Source organism: Bos grunniens, chromosome 8 (assembly GCF_055505025.1).
Source record: "Bos grunniens cultivar Pamir isolate PY7600 chromosome 8, Bosgru_T2T1.0, whole genome shotgun sequence".
Taxonomy (NCBI): Eukaryota; Metazoa; Chordata; class Mammalia; order Artiodactyla; family Bovidae; genus Bos; species Bos grunniens.
In genome coordinates this window covers 98,390,229-98,407,043 of record NC_141172.1, presented here as the reverse complement: position 1 = coordinate 98,407,043, position 16,815 = coordinate 98,390,229, and the positions used below count along the sequence as shown (strand labels likewise).

Genomic DNA, 16,815 nt, shown 5'->3' with positions numbered 1-16,815 from the left:
AGGATTTGTTCATTTCAGATTCTTTGACTGTGCACAGAAATGGCTGTGCACTTGTGTTTAAAGAATTACTTTGTTTGATTGTATTTTTAAATGCTGCAGAGGGGAGTGGGGGTACTAAGTCCTTGCTGAGAAATACTCAAATCATGGGTCCTGTGGAGGGTCGGAGATGTCATGACCGCAAAGCCTGGCAGAGACATTGCATGGTGTTCTGAAGTCTGCTGTTGTTGAAATGAGCAGGGGACTGTAGAAGTTGCCCAGACAGGCTTCTATCCCGGGAGGACACTCCCGTGGGGCTTGGCCTAGCCCAGGTTCCCTTGTGCTCTTTAAAAAGAGGCATGAGATGGAAGGGAGTTTGGAGATGAGGTTGCCCCTGGGAGGCAGTTAGAGCAGGTGGCAAGTGCCTCCTTCCAGGTGATAAATTGTAAACCAAGGATGGCTGGAATGAAGCAGTGATAGATCAGACAAAGACAGCATTGCCACCTGGAAGCTGCAGCTGGGCGTCAGGGTGATTGAGAGCCTTGCTGAAAGCAGCAGTGTTTTCCTGGGCATAGCAAGGAAAGCCATGGTTTAGTTTAAGTGGTCACTGATAACAGCCTTTTAAAAGAGTTGAACATCTACCTAATATGTTTTATGAAAGGTTATTTTATGTGCAATTCGGTGTTCTCTTACTCAAACGTTCCAGATACTTGGACCTCCTTGGTTTGTATGGTCAAGTGGCTGGTCCCTAAATTGTAGGTTTGTCCTTTGGTAGATACAGAATACAGCCTGGATTTGGCAATGGCGATTTTATTTCCAAACAGCTAAATTTAGCGTGTGTCTTTACCAAACGAGTTCGAGATAAGTTGAAATTTACACTGGAGCTCTTGAATATAAAAATTCACTTCCAAATACATACACTGTACCAACATTCCGATTTTGGTAGCATGCCGTGAAATGTTTGCTTTCCAGTGGGCGGACGGAATATCAAGCGACACATGGCGCCAGGTTACGAAGAACCAGCACCTTCGAGAGAAAGCCTAGTAAACGCTATCCATCCCGGAGACATTCGACGTTCAAAGGTGGTGTGATTTGCATTCTGTTTTGGAATTTTATGTCATGGTTTAGTTGGTTAAGCCCCAAGGAGTTTGGTGAAGCAGTTTTTGGAGGAACTGTTTATTGTTCTCTGTCACGATGAATCTTACAGCAAAACCCCAGTGGGATTCTCTTGGTGGGAATCAAGCTCCTCTCACCATCCATCTGTCTTCAGTCTTTCCCACTGGGTGCGTTCATCTCTTCTCCCTTTTCCATATTTCCTTTCTTGCGCCTGTTTGCTTCTTTGGGACCTGGGACCTCAGAGATGTCATCGGTGAACTTGTTTCTTGCCTGTGGAAGACGATGATGTGTCTCTGAGGGAAAAACTGTCCCTGTCTCTCCTCCATATTCCAGTTTATCTTTTTCTTTGTTTGGGTTTTTTGGTGGTGGCTTTTTCGGTTTAAATCTATTTTACTTATTTATTTTTGGCTGTGCTGGGCCTTCATTGCTGTGCTCATGCTTTCTCTAGTTAGAGCAAGTGGGGGCTACTCTGTAGTTGTGGTGGGTGGGCTTCTCGTCACTCTTGTGAAGCAGGGCTCTGGGACACGTGGGCTTCAATAGTTGTGGCACACAGATTTAGTTGTACCGTAGCATGTGGAATCTTCCCAGACCAGGGGTCAAACCCACGTCCTCTGCGTTGGCAGGCCGATTCTTAACCACTGGACCACCCGGGAAGTCCTGTCTTCCATCTTCCAGTTTCACGTGGGGACATCAGTCTCGTGCTAACCAGAGTTCTGACTCTGTAAGAGGAGAACCAGAACTCTTACATACTGGACTCAGGGCCCACAATTAATCCAAACATTCCCCGCCCTTGAATTTAGCCAGACCCCGGGATGTGGGCCCTACTCCTCCCTTCCCTGAGCTTGGTCTGTCATTTACTACTGTGGCCACGCACGTGTATGGCCCTAGTACCCACTACAGGTGCAGTCAGAAGATGAGCGGTCCAGGATTGTTTACAGTCCCAAAGCCTAGCTCTCCGTGCCTGTACTTGCTTGCTCCTTCATTTAGGACCTCGAGTTTAGCACTAAGATGCTTGTTCTTTTATAGCAGAACCTTTGCACTCTCCCTACCCCTCCCTTGTCCCCTGCTTGGATATCAGTGTAGTGGCCATTCCATATATTTTTCTTGTATAACTCGGGCCTTTGTGGGACCTGGCGCCTATGCTTTCCCATTCTAGAATCTTTAACCTTGCGTTCCCCGCAGTTTCCTTCTTTTGTAAACCAACGGAGCAGTAGTTTGGTGACCAGAAACTCTCTAAAGACATTCTTGGCTGCTTCTCTGGGGGGAAAATCCCCAGAGCCCAGGGAACGTGGCCTCACTTTCAAGAAAGGCCAGAGGTTGAGAGGGTGGGGGTGTGTCCAGGGAGGGTGGTGGATCCTTGAAGGGTGATTGATTGCAGGAGCTGGGAGTGACAGATGATGGGGTGGGGAGAGAGACGAGAGCATGCTCTGTCCCAAGAGCTGTGTTCACCTCCCTGGCGAGCACTGTGCTTATAGCCTACTGGTTCAAAGCTGCCCAGAAACACCCCGGTATAAGGAAGAACTTTCTGATGTGGCCGGCCAGAGATAGTGCTCCCTCTTTGGAGAGTGAGTCCCCAGCCCCTGGAGGTGTGCAGACACAGAGGCTGTGGCTGCTGCAGTCGGCAGGGGCCTTGACTCCATGGTTCTGTGCTTCTCGACTTCCCTTCCTGGTCTCCAGTCTCTTTTCCTCCTTTATTTTCCTGGCATTTTCTCCAGGCAGAGTTCTGGCCTCTTCGGGAAACATGTAACGATTTTCCGTGCTCCAGTTTTCACATAACAAAATGGAGTCTAGATACAGAAGATCTATCTCTGTCCATGATCCTTCTCCAGACTCACACCCGGGCTGGGTTGGAGGCGTCTGCCCTGAGCTCCCCTGCACAGGCTCATGCTTGTATTTCCATTTGTAGTGTCTCCCGATGCAGTCTCTATCTGTAAGAAGACTGTGAGCTCCTTGAGAGCAGGGACTGTCTCGTCTCTGCGTCCTAGGGCTCCTGGTCCTGAGAACTAGCTCAGCGATCATTTTCAGAGCGAATCAGAGGGTGGGGCACAGCAAGAAGGTGATGTATGTTTTCTCCAGAAAGGAGAAGTAACCAGGGTGAAGAGTCTGCCTCCTGGGATCAGGACTGCTCTGAGATCATGGAAGTCTCTTCCCCAGTCATTGGTAAAAAGTGGTCCAAAGTGGTCAAGCTCTCTAAAATGTCTTTATTTTTTCTGTTTTTCCTTTAAAGCAAGTAACCCAGTGATAGCAGCTCAGTTCTGGTAAGTGCCCGCAGAGTCTGGGGACAGCTCTGCTGTCGAATTATTGTATTTATTTGCAGTGGTGATGTTTATCCTTAATACAATTAAATCATGAAGTGAGGCCTTGATGGTCCCCACTCCCACCCCCTTTTTCTGCTGCCAGGCTCTATGGTCCACCTGGCTTTCAACAAGTACACAATAGAACGTTCCAAGATAGTTTGTTACTTTGGAAAGCACAGCTGCTTTGCTTGAGTGGCTTTGTGCTCTGGGTATTGTAACAGTGGTGACGAAGGTGATCGGCGTCTGTGGGACAGACAGGGTGTGCTAACGGCTCTGCAGGCGGTGGTGGGAAAGAGGGGCCATGCTATGGAAAAGCCGAAGCTCCCGGAGAAAAGCTGGGTTCGCTCAGTGACATGTGGGTTTTATGTCAGACCACGTGGAAGACCTTTATCAGACACCCAGTGACATTCCTGCAGGAAGAGAACTCGTCATGAGACTGAAAGTCTCTAGCACAGATGTCAGTGAACTTTTTCTGTCAAGTGCCAGGTAGTAAACATTTTAGATGTTGTAGGCTCTGCTGTCTGTCTCAGGACCACTCTGCTCTGTCCTTGGAGCATGAAAGCAACACGGACAGGATGTCAGTGAATAACCGGGACTGTGTTCCAATTAAATTTTACTCACAAAAGCAGGTGGGCCAGGCTTGGCCCGTGGGGCGTGGTTTGCCGCCCCGCCCCCACCACACAGGTGGCCTACATCTTTCCTGTACATTGAAATCACCTGCTGAGCTGGTGACAGCCTCGGCCAGGCCGCACCCCAGGCTAATCAGTCTCTGGGGGTGGGGACCGGGCATCTCTGGTTTTAAAGCTCCCGGGGGGATCTAGGTCCCAGTCTGTCCCACCTGGTATGTGCCTTTCTCTCCCTGAAACAATTGCTTTCTTATGTGAGCTTGGATGTTTGGTGGACAGCTATTATGTTAGAGAACCCCAGACTATAAATGTTGGTGGACAGCTATTATGTTAGAGAACCCCAGACTGTAATTGTTGGTGGACAGCTATTATGTTAGAGAACCCCAGACTATAATTGTTGGTGGACAGCTATTATGTTAGAGAACCCCAGACTATAATTGTTTCCGCCCCTGGGTCCAAGCTTCAGCCACTGGTGGTCCTGTTTAGGAAGTCTCTGGCCATCCCAGGCATAGGGCTCAGGCTGCTGGAGAGGGTGGTCTTTGAGGTCAGCACAGCTCTGGGGCGCTGTGCACCCTGGGCAGTTGGCGGAGCGTGCGGAGGAGCGGGCTGGTGATGAGACGTTGGGAGGCCTCTTGCCCAGCCCCAGTGGTGCACTAACCAGCTCTGGGCATTCCTTTTTCTCATCTGAAAACAAAGAGGTTGGGCTCGATTAAGTATTTTTCAAACTTCTTTAGCCTCTGGCTTTGGCCCCCTAGGGGAAACCTGCCGTGGAAGGTTTTCCAGGACAGAGAACAGACCAGTTGGCGTTATTCTGGATGCTGCTGAGCTGGGACCCGAAGGCAGGGCTGGCAACTGCTGCTCATCACCCCACCCCACACCCAAGCAGCCTCAAGACACCTCAGGGACCCCAAGATTTTGGAGAACGTAGCTGGCCCTTGTGTTAACACAGCTGGAAAACTCAGCTTTGCATCTCTGATTGCACACGCTGCCTGCGGTGCCGTTCGTTCGGCTGGGCATCAGGTGTCTGACTCCTGTGTCTGGGTTCAGTTCCCAGCATCTCACGAAGGCCCTGAGGGGCCTGTTGAACTGCTCCACACCAGGCTTGGACCTCGAGAATAAGAGGAGAGCTCAGGGATCCCACGTGGGTTAGTTTTAGGCCCACAAGCTTGCTGTGTTTCCAGGATCCCTGTGGTGGCTAGTGTGTGTCTTGCTTTTCATTCTCAGGGGCTTATGACTTATGTTTCTTTCCTTTGCTCGCTCAGGAAGTGATTGTTTTGTTTGTTTTTCCCTAATAAAATTACATTTTCCTCATAGCATCTAGTAGAGATTATATATATCAGGAAGTACAACAAGCTAAAAGAAAAAAAAAACAACTCCACCAAGGGAAAAAACCAACCCCAGTAAATATACCCTTTAGGAACAAATGAGCTAATAACCACTGTTCGCAGCTGTTCAATTGCTCTTCACAGCCTGTGGGATCCTGGGGTGGGGAGGAGTGCTGTGGGAGCTGGGGATACAATTGCACTCTGAGGACCGAGGTAATGTCAGGAGTACGGCATCTTGCAGACACTTAGCCCTCCTAGGGAAGGGCAGCAGGGGGTGAATCTGGCCTAGAGCCTGGCGCTGTGCACTGCCCTCTCTGAAAACTGGAGCCCAGGACTATTTGGACCTCAAGCAAGACTCATAGCCATGATGGGTTTCCTTCTCATTGCTGGAGAAACCTTGATTTTGAACGTGCCACCCTAGCAGCGTAGCCCGATGGCTGTGCTTGGGTTGGTTTGTGGTTTCTCTGGCCAAGCGTTGTGTTTCACACCAGCTGTCTCTGTCCATACTTCCGACCAGAGTGGTTAGACTTCAGATTCCGTCAACATAGGATCGTGCATGAGGAGCCTGGAAGCTTTCCTCAGGTTCTCAGAGAGCCAGGGTGGCTTAGCAGAAAGGGGGCCTAGAGATTATGCAAAGAATGTCTCTGCTGTGGACTAGCCAGCAAGTGTTTTAACTCCTCTGTTAGACAACCATTCCTTTATCTATAAAATGAGGTGGTAACATGTATGCACCTCATAACCTTGCTGTGTGGATTAAATGACAAGATGTGAAGTTCCCAGGACAGAACCTTATATGGAACGAACCTTCCAGAGTGGTGGCCATGTCATGGCTGCCTTGTTGAGAGAAGTGGGGCCCGTGGTGGTGGATGCTCAGAGGGGACCCGCGACTCTTCTGTCAACTGGATAAAGCCCTGGGCGTCACTGGAGCTGCCTGATACCATGGGCCACCCAGCGATGCCAGGGCAACCTGAAACGGGCGCTAAAGTTACTTGGTTTGCCCAACTGTGAAAGGACCTCTTTTTTACCTCCAAAATGTAACATCACAACTGGGATTCTGGGATCTTACCTAGATATTTTTATTTGTGAGCTTTTTTAAAATTTGTGAGCTTTAAGTGACTAATGAGAGCTGCTATTTAGTTTTCCCAATTATGTACTCAGTTAAACTGCTGGTAACCAAAAAGAAATAGGATTTGTAAAAGTTGCTAACAGAGTAGCCAGCATCCTAAATTAGTTTATAGCTGTTAAATAAATCAGTAATCAATCTGCTTTACAGGCTATTACAATTTTTTTTTTCTTTTTTTAGCTCTAAAACAAATCCTGAAGTCCATAATTACCAGGTGAGCTATTGCTTTTAAAGGTTTTCATGTCATATTTCTTAGTGTCTAAATTCTCCACACTGAGCAGTCATTATGCTTGTAACCAGGTTTTGAAGAAATAACAGCAATATGTGGTTTTTTTTTTTTTTTTTTTTTTGAGAAAACAGTAAGAGGAGAACCTTCTCTCCAACCCCTCCTTCTTCTTGGTTTTCTGAGCTGCCTGTTTTTCTTTACCTTGTCCGCTGGCAAGAAAAAGGGACATACGTCCAAACTTTCTGGGTGGTCAGACACAGCGTCTCGGGTCCTCCCGGGAGGCAGCTGTTGTCCACGTGTTCTAGGCCCAGGGAACATGAGTCCCTGGAGATGCGCCTCCAGGAAAGGATGTGGTCACACATTTGGGAAATGCTTCGTCCTTCATTCTCTTCTTGGATCTTCCAGTGCCCTTTGGGGTGTCAAAAGTACCAAGAAGTCCTTCAAGGAAGACACGTTTGTTTGTTTTTTTTTAAATCTAGGGTTTCCCCAAATCATTTGACTATTGGACAGCACCCCCCCAACCCCCATAAAAACAGCTAGTCTTCTCCACCACTTTCTATTGGTGGTGGGTCCATTACCATTCGTGGAGTGGTAGTTTCTAGAACCTGCTTTATAAGCACCGTGCTAGGCCTGTTACCTGCAGAAGGAGCAAAGGTGGGTTTCCATGGCTGCTGGCCCGAACCCCGTGCCTGCCCGTCAGCCACGGCCCATGGGTAGCTCTCACTGGTTGTTCACAGCCTTCCGCAACCTGGGTCCAGCTTAACTTTTGTATGTATTGTCTCTGCTCCTTAGGATACAGCATGGGTTCAGGTCTTAGAGAATCACATCATCTTTGCCCCATAATTTTTTCCCACTATTCCTTCACCTGCGCTCATCTGCTGGGAAACCATCACCTTCAAAGAGCCTTCTCTGAGCCCCTCATTGGAAATCGTGCAGCCGCGCTGCACGTTCAAACCATCTGGCAAGCTTTAAAAAACTAACTGGTGCTTGGGGCTCACCCTGGACTGGTTGAATCTGAAACTCTAGGGTGGGCAGAATCTGGTATTCGCAAGCGTCAGGGCCTTGAAGGTGGTTCTCATGAGTGACCAGGCAAGGACCCTGAGCTGATGGTGTGTTCCTGGCTTCCTTGGTTGTCTTGGACTGAGAGGCAGCACCCATGTCTGATGACCCCCTAATGTGGGGCCAGTTTTCTTGTCCTGGGCAGGTGTGAATGTCCAAGGGACACTCCTCTCCTGGGTTTCTGTGTCCTGTCACCAGTCTGGTTTTGAATGTCACAAGTAATTAAATACTCCATGATGAGTTCACTTTGGAGCCTTATTTTAATCAGTCTCTTTCTGGATCTTTCGTTACTGTAGATTAATTAATTCCTTAGATGGGACTGAGATCCCAGTCCAGTGTACATTATCTTCATGAGACTGCCAAATGATGTTTCAGAATTTTATGCTACTGTCTTCTGTACATGAAATCTTTTTTCCTTGCGTGCAGAACCTGGATGTGACTTCTGAGTTATTGTGAATAAGTGTAAAAAGTGCTTTGTATCTGGTAGTGCAAAGGCCAGGTTTCCCAATCTTCTTGACTTCTTTGGGTTCTTGGTTCTTCTTAGTTACAGATAATTTTTTTTTTGAGGGACTTTCAGGTGTGAGTGGCTAGAATGTTGTCAATGGGTCACTAGTGCTTGAAGTAGAGAAAAAGATAAAAATAAGCAAAGCAAAGCATTTCCGACTTAGTGCTGCCTCTGCCCTGGCAGCCTCACAGGTGTGCCCTTTCTCTGCATTCTCTGCTCTTAGTGAACGTCAAGGCAGTTGTTCATTGAGATCAAATCCACGAAAACCGTTACCCGGATGGTATTCATCTCTTAACATCTTTGGCAACCACTGGCCCTTTCCCCTTGCCAGCCTTACAGGTGCTGTGTTGGGAATAAATTGAGTCGGCAGAGAACACCCTGAGAAGTGGGCAGATAAGCATCTCAGTGCTGAGAAGGGCTTCCAGGAGGACAGTGTTGTAGCCTTGTTGTTACTCTGAGCTCAGCAAGCCGAGCCAAATGAGGACGATGGATTGCTGTGCTCTCAATGAGAGGGCTCTTGGCATTTGGGGAGGAACAGTTCTTCACTGCTTGGGACTGTCCTTAGACTTCCAGGAGGTTGAGCTTCCCTCTTCTCTGCCAATGAGTTATGGGTAACCCTCCAGTCGTTATGATAAGCAAAACTGCACATACCTCCTTACAGTTGTCCCCAGGGGGGCATAATTGCCCTGGTTAAGAACCATGTGGATTAACTTTAAAAAATGCTCCTTGACAGCTTTCAGTTCATTTCAGTCGCTCAGTCATGTCCGACTCTTTGTGACCCCATGTACTGCAGCACGCCAGGCTTCCCTGTCCATCACCAACTCCCGGAGTTTACTCAAACTCATGTCCGTTGAGTCGGTGATGCCATCAAACTATCTCATCCTCTGTCGTCCCCTTCTCCTCTCGCCTTCAATCTTTCGCAGCATCAGGGTCTTTTCCAATGAGTCAGCTCTTCACATCAGGTGGACAGCTTTAGAGGGTATATAATTTTCTGAAGGAGAACAAGGAAGGTTCTGGAATATCCTTCTTCCAGGGCTTTATGGATAGCGTGACCACCTCTCTCCAGTGCATCTGACTTGGTTGTGTTTGAAGACGAGGTGTTAGAAGATCCATTTCTAGTCTATCTTAGTCTCTTGTTGCAGACCCAGTTGGCAGAGCCTCATTTGGAGCCTAGCTGTGTGATTGAAACGCCTGAAACTGCCCAGCTCTGGGCGAGTCATCTATCACTTCTCTGGTCTTCTGCAGCCCCTAAAAGAGAGACATGTGCAGAGATGATTTCCAGGAGATTCTAAAGCCCTGGTCAGCTTTCAGACTCTGCTACTGAGATTTTCCTCCAGATTCCACTTTCCCGTAGGATGTCCTTTGGTGGCTGCGGTCTTGCTGACCGAATCTTTGAAGTAGAGAGGCCGCTGAATACACAGTAGGCCAGGAGGGCATCTTAGGTCCAGAGACCCTGAATGAACAGAATGGCTGAGAATTTTCCATAATAGAAAATGGACTCCTTCTTATTAACAGAAACATCAGGGAGGAAGAAGGGGAAGAAATGATGAAAAGAATAATAGTGGCTAGACTGTAGTGACTTCAATGTCAGGAAAGCCTCATCTGCCCCATAGAAAGTTTAGGCTTGCGAAGCCCCAGGACTTCTGGCAGTGTCTATGGCTGCTGCCCCCTGCAGGCCAGAAGTGGAGCTGCAGGCAGCCTGCCACCCACCCAAGCCTGCCTTGTTTTGACCCCTGGCCATTTTTGTGAGTCACCCGTCTGGGTCCTTTTTTTTTTTTTCATGTTAAAATGGGCAAACTACGTCTTTCTCTCTGTTTTATCAGGATCTAGATGGTTTGTGGTTTTGTTTGTTTCCGGGGGATGTTTACTTTTGGATCACCTGATGGAAAAGTATTTAAACGAGAGAAAGAGTTCGCGCACAGTTCTGCTCCCTTGGCGTCGTCCCCTGTCCAGTCCTGTTTGCAGTGTGACTGTTTACACACAGTTGTCGTCCTTGTCAGCAATGGCAGAAATTTTTTCTAAAGAATAAATTACCCCCATTCTCCCCGTTTCTCTGGCCCCTTCCTTCGGCTCCCTCGGGTGAGATGAATGCTGCCCGGCCCCGGGTGCTCTGGGGCACCCTTTCAAGGCAGATGCTTTCCACCTTTCTTCTTAGAGGGCAGCCCCCAACCTTTGTCATGGGGGAAACTTGATATCCTGGGAAACTTCCACTCCCCTAGCCAGGCACCAGTGAGAGCCTCTCCATCCACAGCCAGTGAAGACCGTTGAAACCAAAAGGGCATCGAGTAATCCAGTTTGGTATTTTATTTCTAGCCTCAGTATCATCCCAATCTCCACCCCGGCCAACCTCGGTGGCACCCCCACTCTCCCAACGTAAGGTAAGTACCTGAGCTCCCAGAGCTGTCCTTTTCTACTTCTACTGTCCTTTTCCAAGCTCTCCTTTCCTACTCTGTGGTGAATTGAAATTCTGCATCAGAAACCACTGTTAAAAGAGTTGTCTTGTCCTGGAAGAGATGAGTAATTTGCAAAGTAAAAGAAGCCAGTAATGGATCTAGATTTACTAAACTTATGCTTGATAAAATAAAATGAACTGGGAGGGGATTTTTTTGGTTTTGTTTTGTTTTAGTCAGTCTAACCTCAGGTATTTGGGATTTGGTTTTCTGTTTGAAATGTTGCTTAGAGTTTAAGTAACATTTTTCTGTCCTGAGAATTCAGGACAGATTAAAGCTCAGGGATTTTTGTTGTGGGACTTTTTTGAAAGGATTTTTTTTTTTTCCACCAAGGATGGAGTAGAGGGTTGCTTTCTGTGATGGTGAATTTTTTTTCTAAACCTTGGGGTCAGTAAACTTTTCTGTAAAGGTCCAGATGGTCAGTATTTTCAGCTTTGTGATCTCTATCACAACTACTCAACCCTGTTATTGTACTGAATAGCTTGAAAGCAGCCGCAAAGGATACAGAAGTGAATGGGCCTGTCTGTGTTCTGGAAAGCTTATTTATGAAAACAGACAGTGGGGTTTAGGCTGAGGGTCGTGTTTGCCCACCTGTGTCCTAACCGACCGTGGTCCTTCCCAGATAAACTGGCATCTGCTTTGTTGTATTTATGATTAAGCTTGGGATTTTTTTTTTTAATGCCAGCTTCATAAAAGCAAATGTTCCTTTTAAGATTTGAATTTCAGATCAGTCTTAATGGGTGTTTGTGTGTGAAGCTCTTTCAGAAACATAGTTGGCGAATTCAGTTTGTATAAAGTTATTTCTTAGTGAGATTGCGAGCCTGGCTCCTTGAGAAAGTATGGTGAACGGAATGATGGGAAAACCTCCATTCAGAACAAGGCCAAGGAGAGCAGTTAGTTCTTGATCTTTCTTACCCCGTCTGTTGCGGATCCTGTAGGACGACAGTACGGTTTGATCATAAGCACTTGATGTCCATGGAACATTGAAAAGCAAGTTAGACTAGTGAACTAATACCTCTAAAAGTTTCTGTATTGCAGAGACCATTTCTTTTCCAGACATGAGGCATGGAAGAGATTCATATAAATGCTTTTTAATTTAACCTCATGCCTATAAAACGTAACATGGATTTTCGCCTATTTTACCACGTTGGTTTCCTTGCGAGGCAGTCTTCGCTGGGAATGCCAGGAAGGCTGGCCCAGTGCAGCTCGCAGGTGGCCCTGATGCCCAGCAGCATCTGTGCCACCCGGGAGCTTGACCATGCAGAGTTCCAGCCCCACCCCAGACCTCCGGCATCAGAATCTCTGAGGGTGGGACCCAGCATGTGGTATTTTATCAGACTCTCCCTGAAAAGAAAATGATGTTTGGTCCAGCACTTTTAGAAGAGGCTGAATAAGGCATTCACGGTGTATGTTCCCATGGCAACAGCTCTGAGAATCCCCATAGAAAAGGAACCTTTTTCACCATCACCTAGCTTTTCCCAGACTGACTAGATCCTTAGACACCCTTGGAGGGATGATGGCCCAGCCACAGGCAGCGCTGTTCTCAGCTTGGAAGTTGATAGAGGACCAGACCGTCTGAACTTAAAAAAAACACTTGAAAGTAGAGAATCTGTGCGTTTCTTGTGAAAACCATCTGCATTCATGTAGTTCATGGTTTCCCCTGCCCGTTTCCTTTGTGCTTATGTTGCTTCGCTCAATTCTCTGATTGTCTTCCATACCCCCGCCACTAACTGCTCCCTCTGCAAACAAAACAGGCCATCCTTTCAGGATGACAGGCCGCACTGGAAAGCGTCAGCCAGTGGAGATGACAGCCATTTCGATTATGTCCACGACCAGAACCAGAAGAACTTAGGAGGAAAGCAAAGTATGATGTATCGAGATAAAGTCATGACTGCGCTTTGAGAGACTGAAGCGTCTTACTTCCATTCACCATCATAGTTTCATTCCATCCCATGGAAAGTGCCTTGCATCACATGGACGTGTTTGTAGCAGTGTCTCCAAGGAATAGTTCTGAATGGTGTTTTCAGTGTCCGTGTAAATATTTGCACGTAACCACGATAGGTAGTCATAACTCACTGTGGACTGCATTCTCAATAAAATGAAGGTAGTTAAAGGCTCAGGAATCGTTTTGATATTCTGATTTTAAAATTGGAGTATAAGTCTGTGTTTATTGTATTGCCGTGTACCTTATGTTTCTTTGTTATTTAATGAATGGGACCAAATAAACCCAGGAAAACTTGGAAAGATTGCTCTGTAGAGAGAGTATCATGTAGTACCGCGGTGGGGATTGGGGTCACTGGGGCCCAGCTGCTGTCATTGTGTGATCTTGGACAAACCATTTTCCCTCTGTTGGCCTCATTTTCCCTGCCCGAAAAGAGCAGGTTGGACTAAATGAGCACAAGGTCTTCTCTAGCTCTAAAATTCTGTGATTTGTCAACATTTAATATGTTTAGGCTGAGCATATAACAGTCAGACTTTCTCTAACAGAGGATTACCTCTTTCAGAAGCTAAATAAAGTATGTAACATGTTAGAGGTTATATAAACACAGGGAGATTTTGAATTTCCTATCTTAAAGCAGTTTAGCCACTTTGAATTTTAGCAGTTTTATTAATCATAAATCGCATAGCATTTGTCTTTATAGAAGTTACTGCTCAAGTACAAGAATAATTTTTTAATGTCTTAATGATCGGTGCTGCTAACTTGCATGATTTCAGAAGACCTAATTATGAATACACACTGTCAGAATATGCAGAGTTTAAGGGTTGGTTTTTATCCTAGACTTCTTAAGAAGCAACCTACAGGGACTTCCCTGGCAGTCCAGCAGTTAAGACACCACGCTTCCATTGCAGGGGGCATGGGTTCAATCCCTGGTTGAGAAACTAAGATCTTGCATTGCCTCGAGGCATGGCCAAAAGCTAAAATAGATAAGCTTAAAATATATATATATATATATATATATATATATATATATAAGGCAACATGCATCTGAGACCCATTGATGGCTCAAATTAAAGCATATAAAATTTTAATGACGTTGTGCCAAAGCATCTGGGCAAGAGGACAGGAGGGTGTTGCTACAGTCTTTTTGTAGAACCAGAAATCAGTATGTTGTCTTTTAGAATAAAACTTGTACCCAAATATTTATTTCCCCCCCATTCCAAGCTCCCAAGTAAGTCATTTTTTCCCTCTTGATAGGTAGGCTCGAGACCCTTTCTTAGTATTTTTGTGGTCAATTCTTGTGCCATTTTCATATATGTAACGGTAATTTGGCCCTCTCAAGCCTTTTTTTTTTTTTTTTTTTAAAGATGTGTTGCCATCCTTTGAGATAGTTTATTGCCGAAATCTGACCTTTTTTGGAGGGGTTACCACGAAAGTCTATCCAGAAGGAGAGAATCAACTGCAGGCTCGGCCTGGTCAAGCCCATCATCTGTAAACTCTCCCGAGGCCCTTGTTTACGCGTGTTTCCTTTAGCAGACCTTTTGATCCTCAGTGTTTGTGCTGCATACAAGTAATTGTGTTCTGAATCTTTTTATTTTATTGATACCTTTTTCCAATTGTGTTTCTGAGCAATAAAGACTATTCTTGCTTCTTTTTTTTTTTGGACACCATCTTCATTTGACACTGCACAGAGGTATCGTTTGTGGATGAGGTAGGTGATGGGACTTTGGAAGTCTGACGTGAACATTGAGTTAGGTGGTATGGAGCAAGCTCATCCTAGAATGAGACTGCTCTTAGGAAGAGTGGCATGACTTGTAGGCACAGTAGCCGAGGTGTTTCTTCATCCAGGGCAGCTCTGGTGAGGGCTTCTATGACCTTGTCCCAGACGGCAGGGGGTTTCCATTGTAACAGTCCTACGGTGAGGGTGGGTGTTTGCCTTAGCAGCTGCTCATCCTGGCAGAGACCTCCACACTTGTGTCTGTGACCTCCTGGAGATTGTGTATGCTTGTCTGATAATCTATAATAAATACCTTTCTGCCTAAAGTAACTTGAGTGGATTCAGTTGTTTGCAACCAAGAGGTCTAACCAGTATACATACACGACCTCCTAATTGTTAAAGGAAGTGTGTGCTTTTTATCCTTCAACTTCGCAGACCTTTCTCTACTACATCTGACAACGGTAATCACTCATTCACAGCTTCTTGAAGCTAGTCCCTTGATTTCTGGGATTTCTGACTCTAGCCCTTGTACTTTTTCTTCTTTGTACCAGCCTCTGTGCCTGTCTGCCTGTGAAAGATTGGTGTTTTCCAGGGGTTCTTCCTCTGCCCGCTGCTTTTCTCACTTATCAGTCTACCCGCTCTTCTCATCTTGTTAAGATTTTATAAGTGCTGTTGACTCTGAAGCTATTCTCTGTAATGCAGACAACTCTTGTGAGTTTTTATACTGACATTTCAACCTGTATATCCTTGTACATATCAAGCATCACATGTCAAAATTAAAGTCATCCTATTTTACTGGAAAAAAAAAAAAAAGTAACTTCACCTGGACTCTCTTCTTCCTACCCAGGATAAGAATTTGTGTCATATACAACTCTTCTCCCTTTTGCCCTGTGTGTCCAGGCAGTCCCCAGGTCTGTTCAGCTTGCCTTCTTAGCATCTGTCTGTCAATCCACATTTCCTCTCTATCAACAGTGGTCTGTAGCAGCATCTTCTTTCTGGCTGAGAGGTACCCTTTTCCTGATCTCCCTGACTCCTCTCACCTGACAAGCTCATCCTCCTCACAACCACTGGAGTGGTCTTTCTAAAACGCCATCTGATTGCATCCTTGCAAGGCTTGATATCTGCCAGGGTTCTCCATCACCCATAGGATGAAGTCCAAGGCCTGCTCTGGAATTCCCCCGCTATCTGTTCCTGTCCTGTTGCTCCAACTAGGGTATTTCCCCCCATTTCTCACCCTCCTGTTTAAACTCCTACAACACCAAACTGCTTGCAGTTCCTGGCATTCACCATACCCTGCTGTTACTCCCATCTGTGCCTTTGCAAATGCTGTTCCTTCTGCTGAGGATGCTGTCACTCCCATCCTCTTTGCCCAACTCCTGCTCATCCCTTAAGCCTCTGCTCATGATCGCTGTCTTCTCCCAGGGACTCTGACTGCCCCCACCCAGCTCTGCAGTTGAGCTAGGCGCTGTGCTCTGTTCTACTACTTCCCCCGGCTCCAAGTATGTCAATGATATACTCACTGTTTTATGCCTCTCTTATTCATCTCATCTTGGAGGTGGTACATTCCTTAGGTCTAAGCTTTGTGTCACACTCTCCTTTGTTCCCTGATGCCTGATGAATAGCAAGTGCTCAATGAATGTCTGTTCAGGAGATGAATTATGTTACATTCATTCTAAAGGAAACATCTCACCAGATGACAGGCAAGAATCCATCACTTCTGAGCTGGTCTGAAAAAATCTGAACAACCGTACCCAGCTGGGAGCATCGTCCCTTGAACAGGACTTTGACCACCATGTATCTTCTGGATTCATCTGCCTCCCATGAATATTATTCAGTGTACCTATGGTGTTCTCATTGGAGGCATTGCTATAATGTTGAGTGGGACAGAGGACGGTCTAGCCGTGTGATATTGGAAACTCTGGTAGGTGGACACTGATCCCCAGAAACATACAGGGGCTAGTAGCCAGGTGTGTGCTTCAAACTCTGCATATGTCACGTCATTTGATCTTCCTGACTGCTCTGTGATATTCTTATCTCACATGAGGAAGCTCAGGCTTAGGTCTAACCAAGCAACTTGCCAGTGGTCACGCAACTGAGAGGTGGTCACTCAATTCTGACCCCGAAGTCTGTCTGCCCATCTGTACTTTAAGGCCTTTCACTGCTAACTATTCCACCACTTGGGACCCTGTTGATCCACATCTACAGGGGACTTATTAGATGATGTTGAAGAGTCACGACACCGAAATCCAGAACTACTAAGATGTTACCCCCCACCAGCAGCAGTGTAGTGTCTGTCTGTCTGTCCCTCCTCCACACCAGTTGTCTGTAACCTTGTTCATCACCATCACCAGTGAGCTAATAACCCTCCTCCATACCTTGTCCATCCCCCCACCCTTTCTCTTGCAGCCTAGTCACCCTTCCATTCAGGCATTCATGCACCAACAGCACCCTTTTCA

At 46.5% G+C, this 16,815-nt stretch overlaps 1 protein-coding gene across 46 annotated transcripts in view; it reads left to right on the top strand.

Annotated features, from left to right (window-relative positions):
- The window catches only part of EPB41L4B (erythrocyte membrane protein band 4.1 like 4B), a 139,058-nt gene that overhangs the window by 60,359 nt on the left and 61,884 nt on the right, over positions 1-16,815 (top strand). For 26 of the 46 annotated variants that reach the window (XM_086315837.1, XM_086315832.1, XM_086315836.1 and 23 more), the window contains 4 exons: positions 949-1,058; positions 3,320-3,350; positions 6,644-6,677; positions 10,567-10,631. In XM_086315837.1, coding sequence (XP_086171963.1) covers positions 949-1,058; positions 3,320-3,350; positions 6,644-6,677; positions 10,567-10,631 — 240 coding nt within the window. Of the gene's footprint in view, positions 1-948; positions 1,059-1,715; positions 1,986-3,319; positions 3,351-4,770; positions 5,380-6,643; positions 6,678-10,566; positions 10,632-12,457; positions 12,948-14,009; positions 14,690-16,815 lie in introns of those variants that run through there. The other 20 variants (XR_015132084.1, XR_015132087.1, XR_015132085.1 and 17 more) reach the window with 10 other exon arrangements.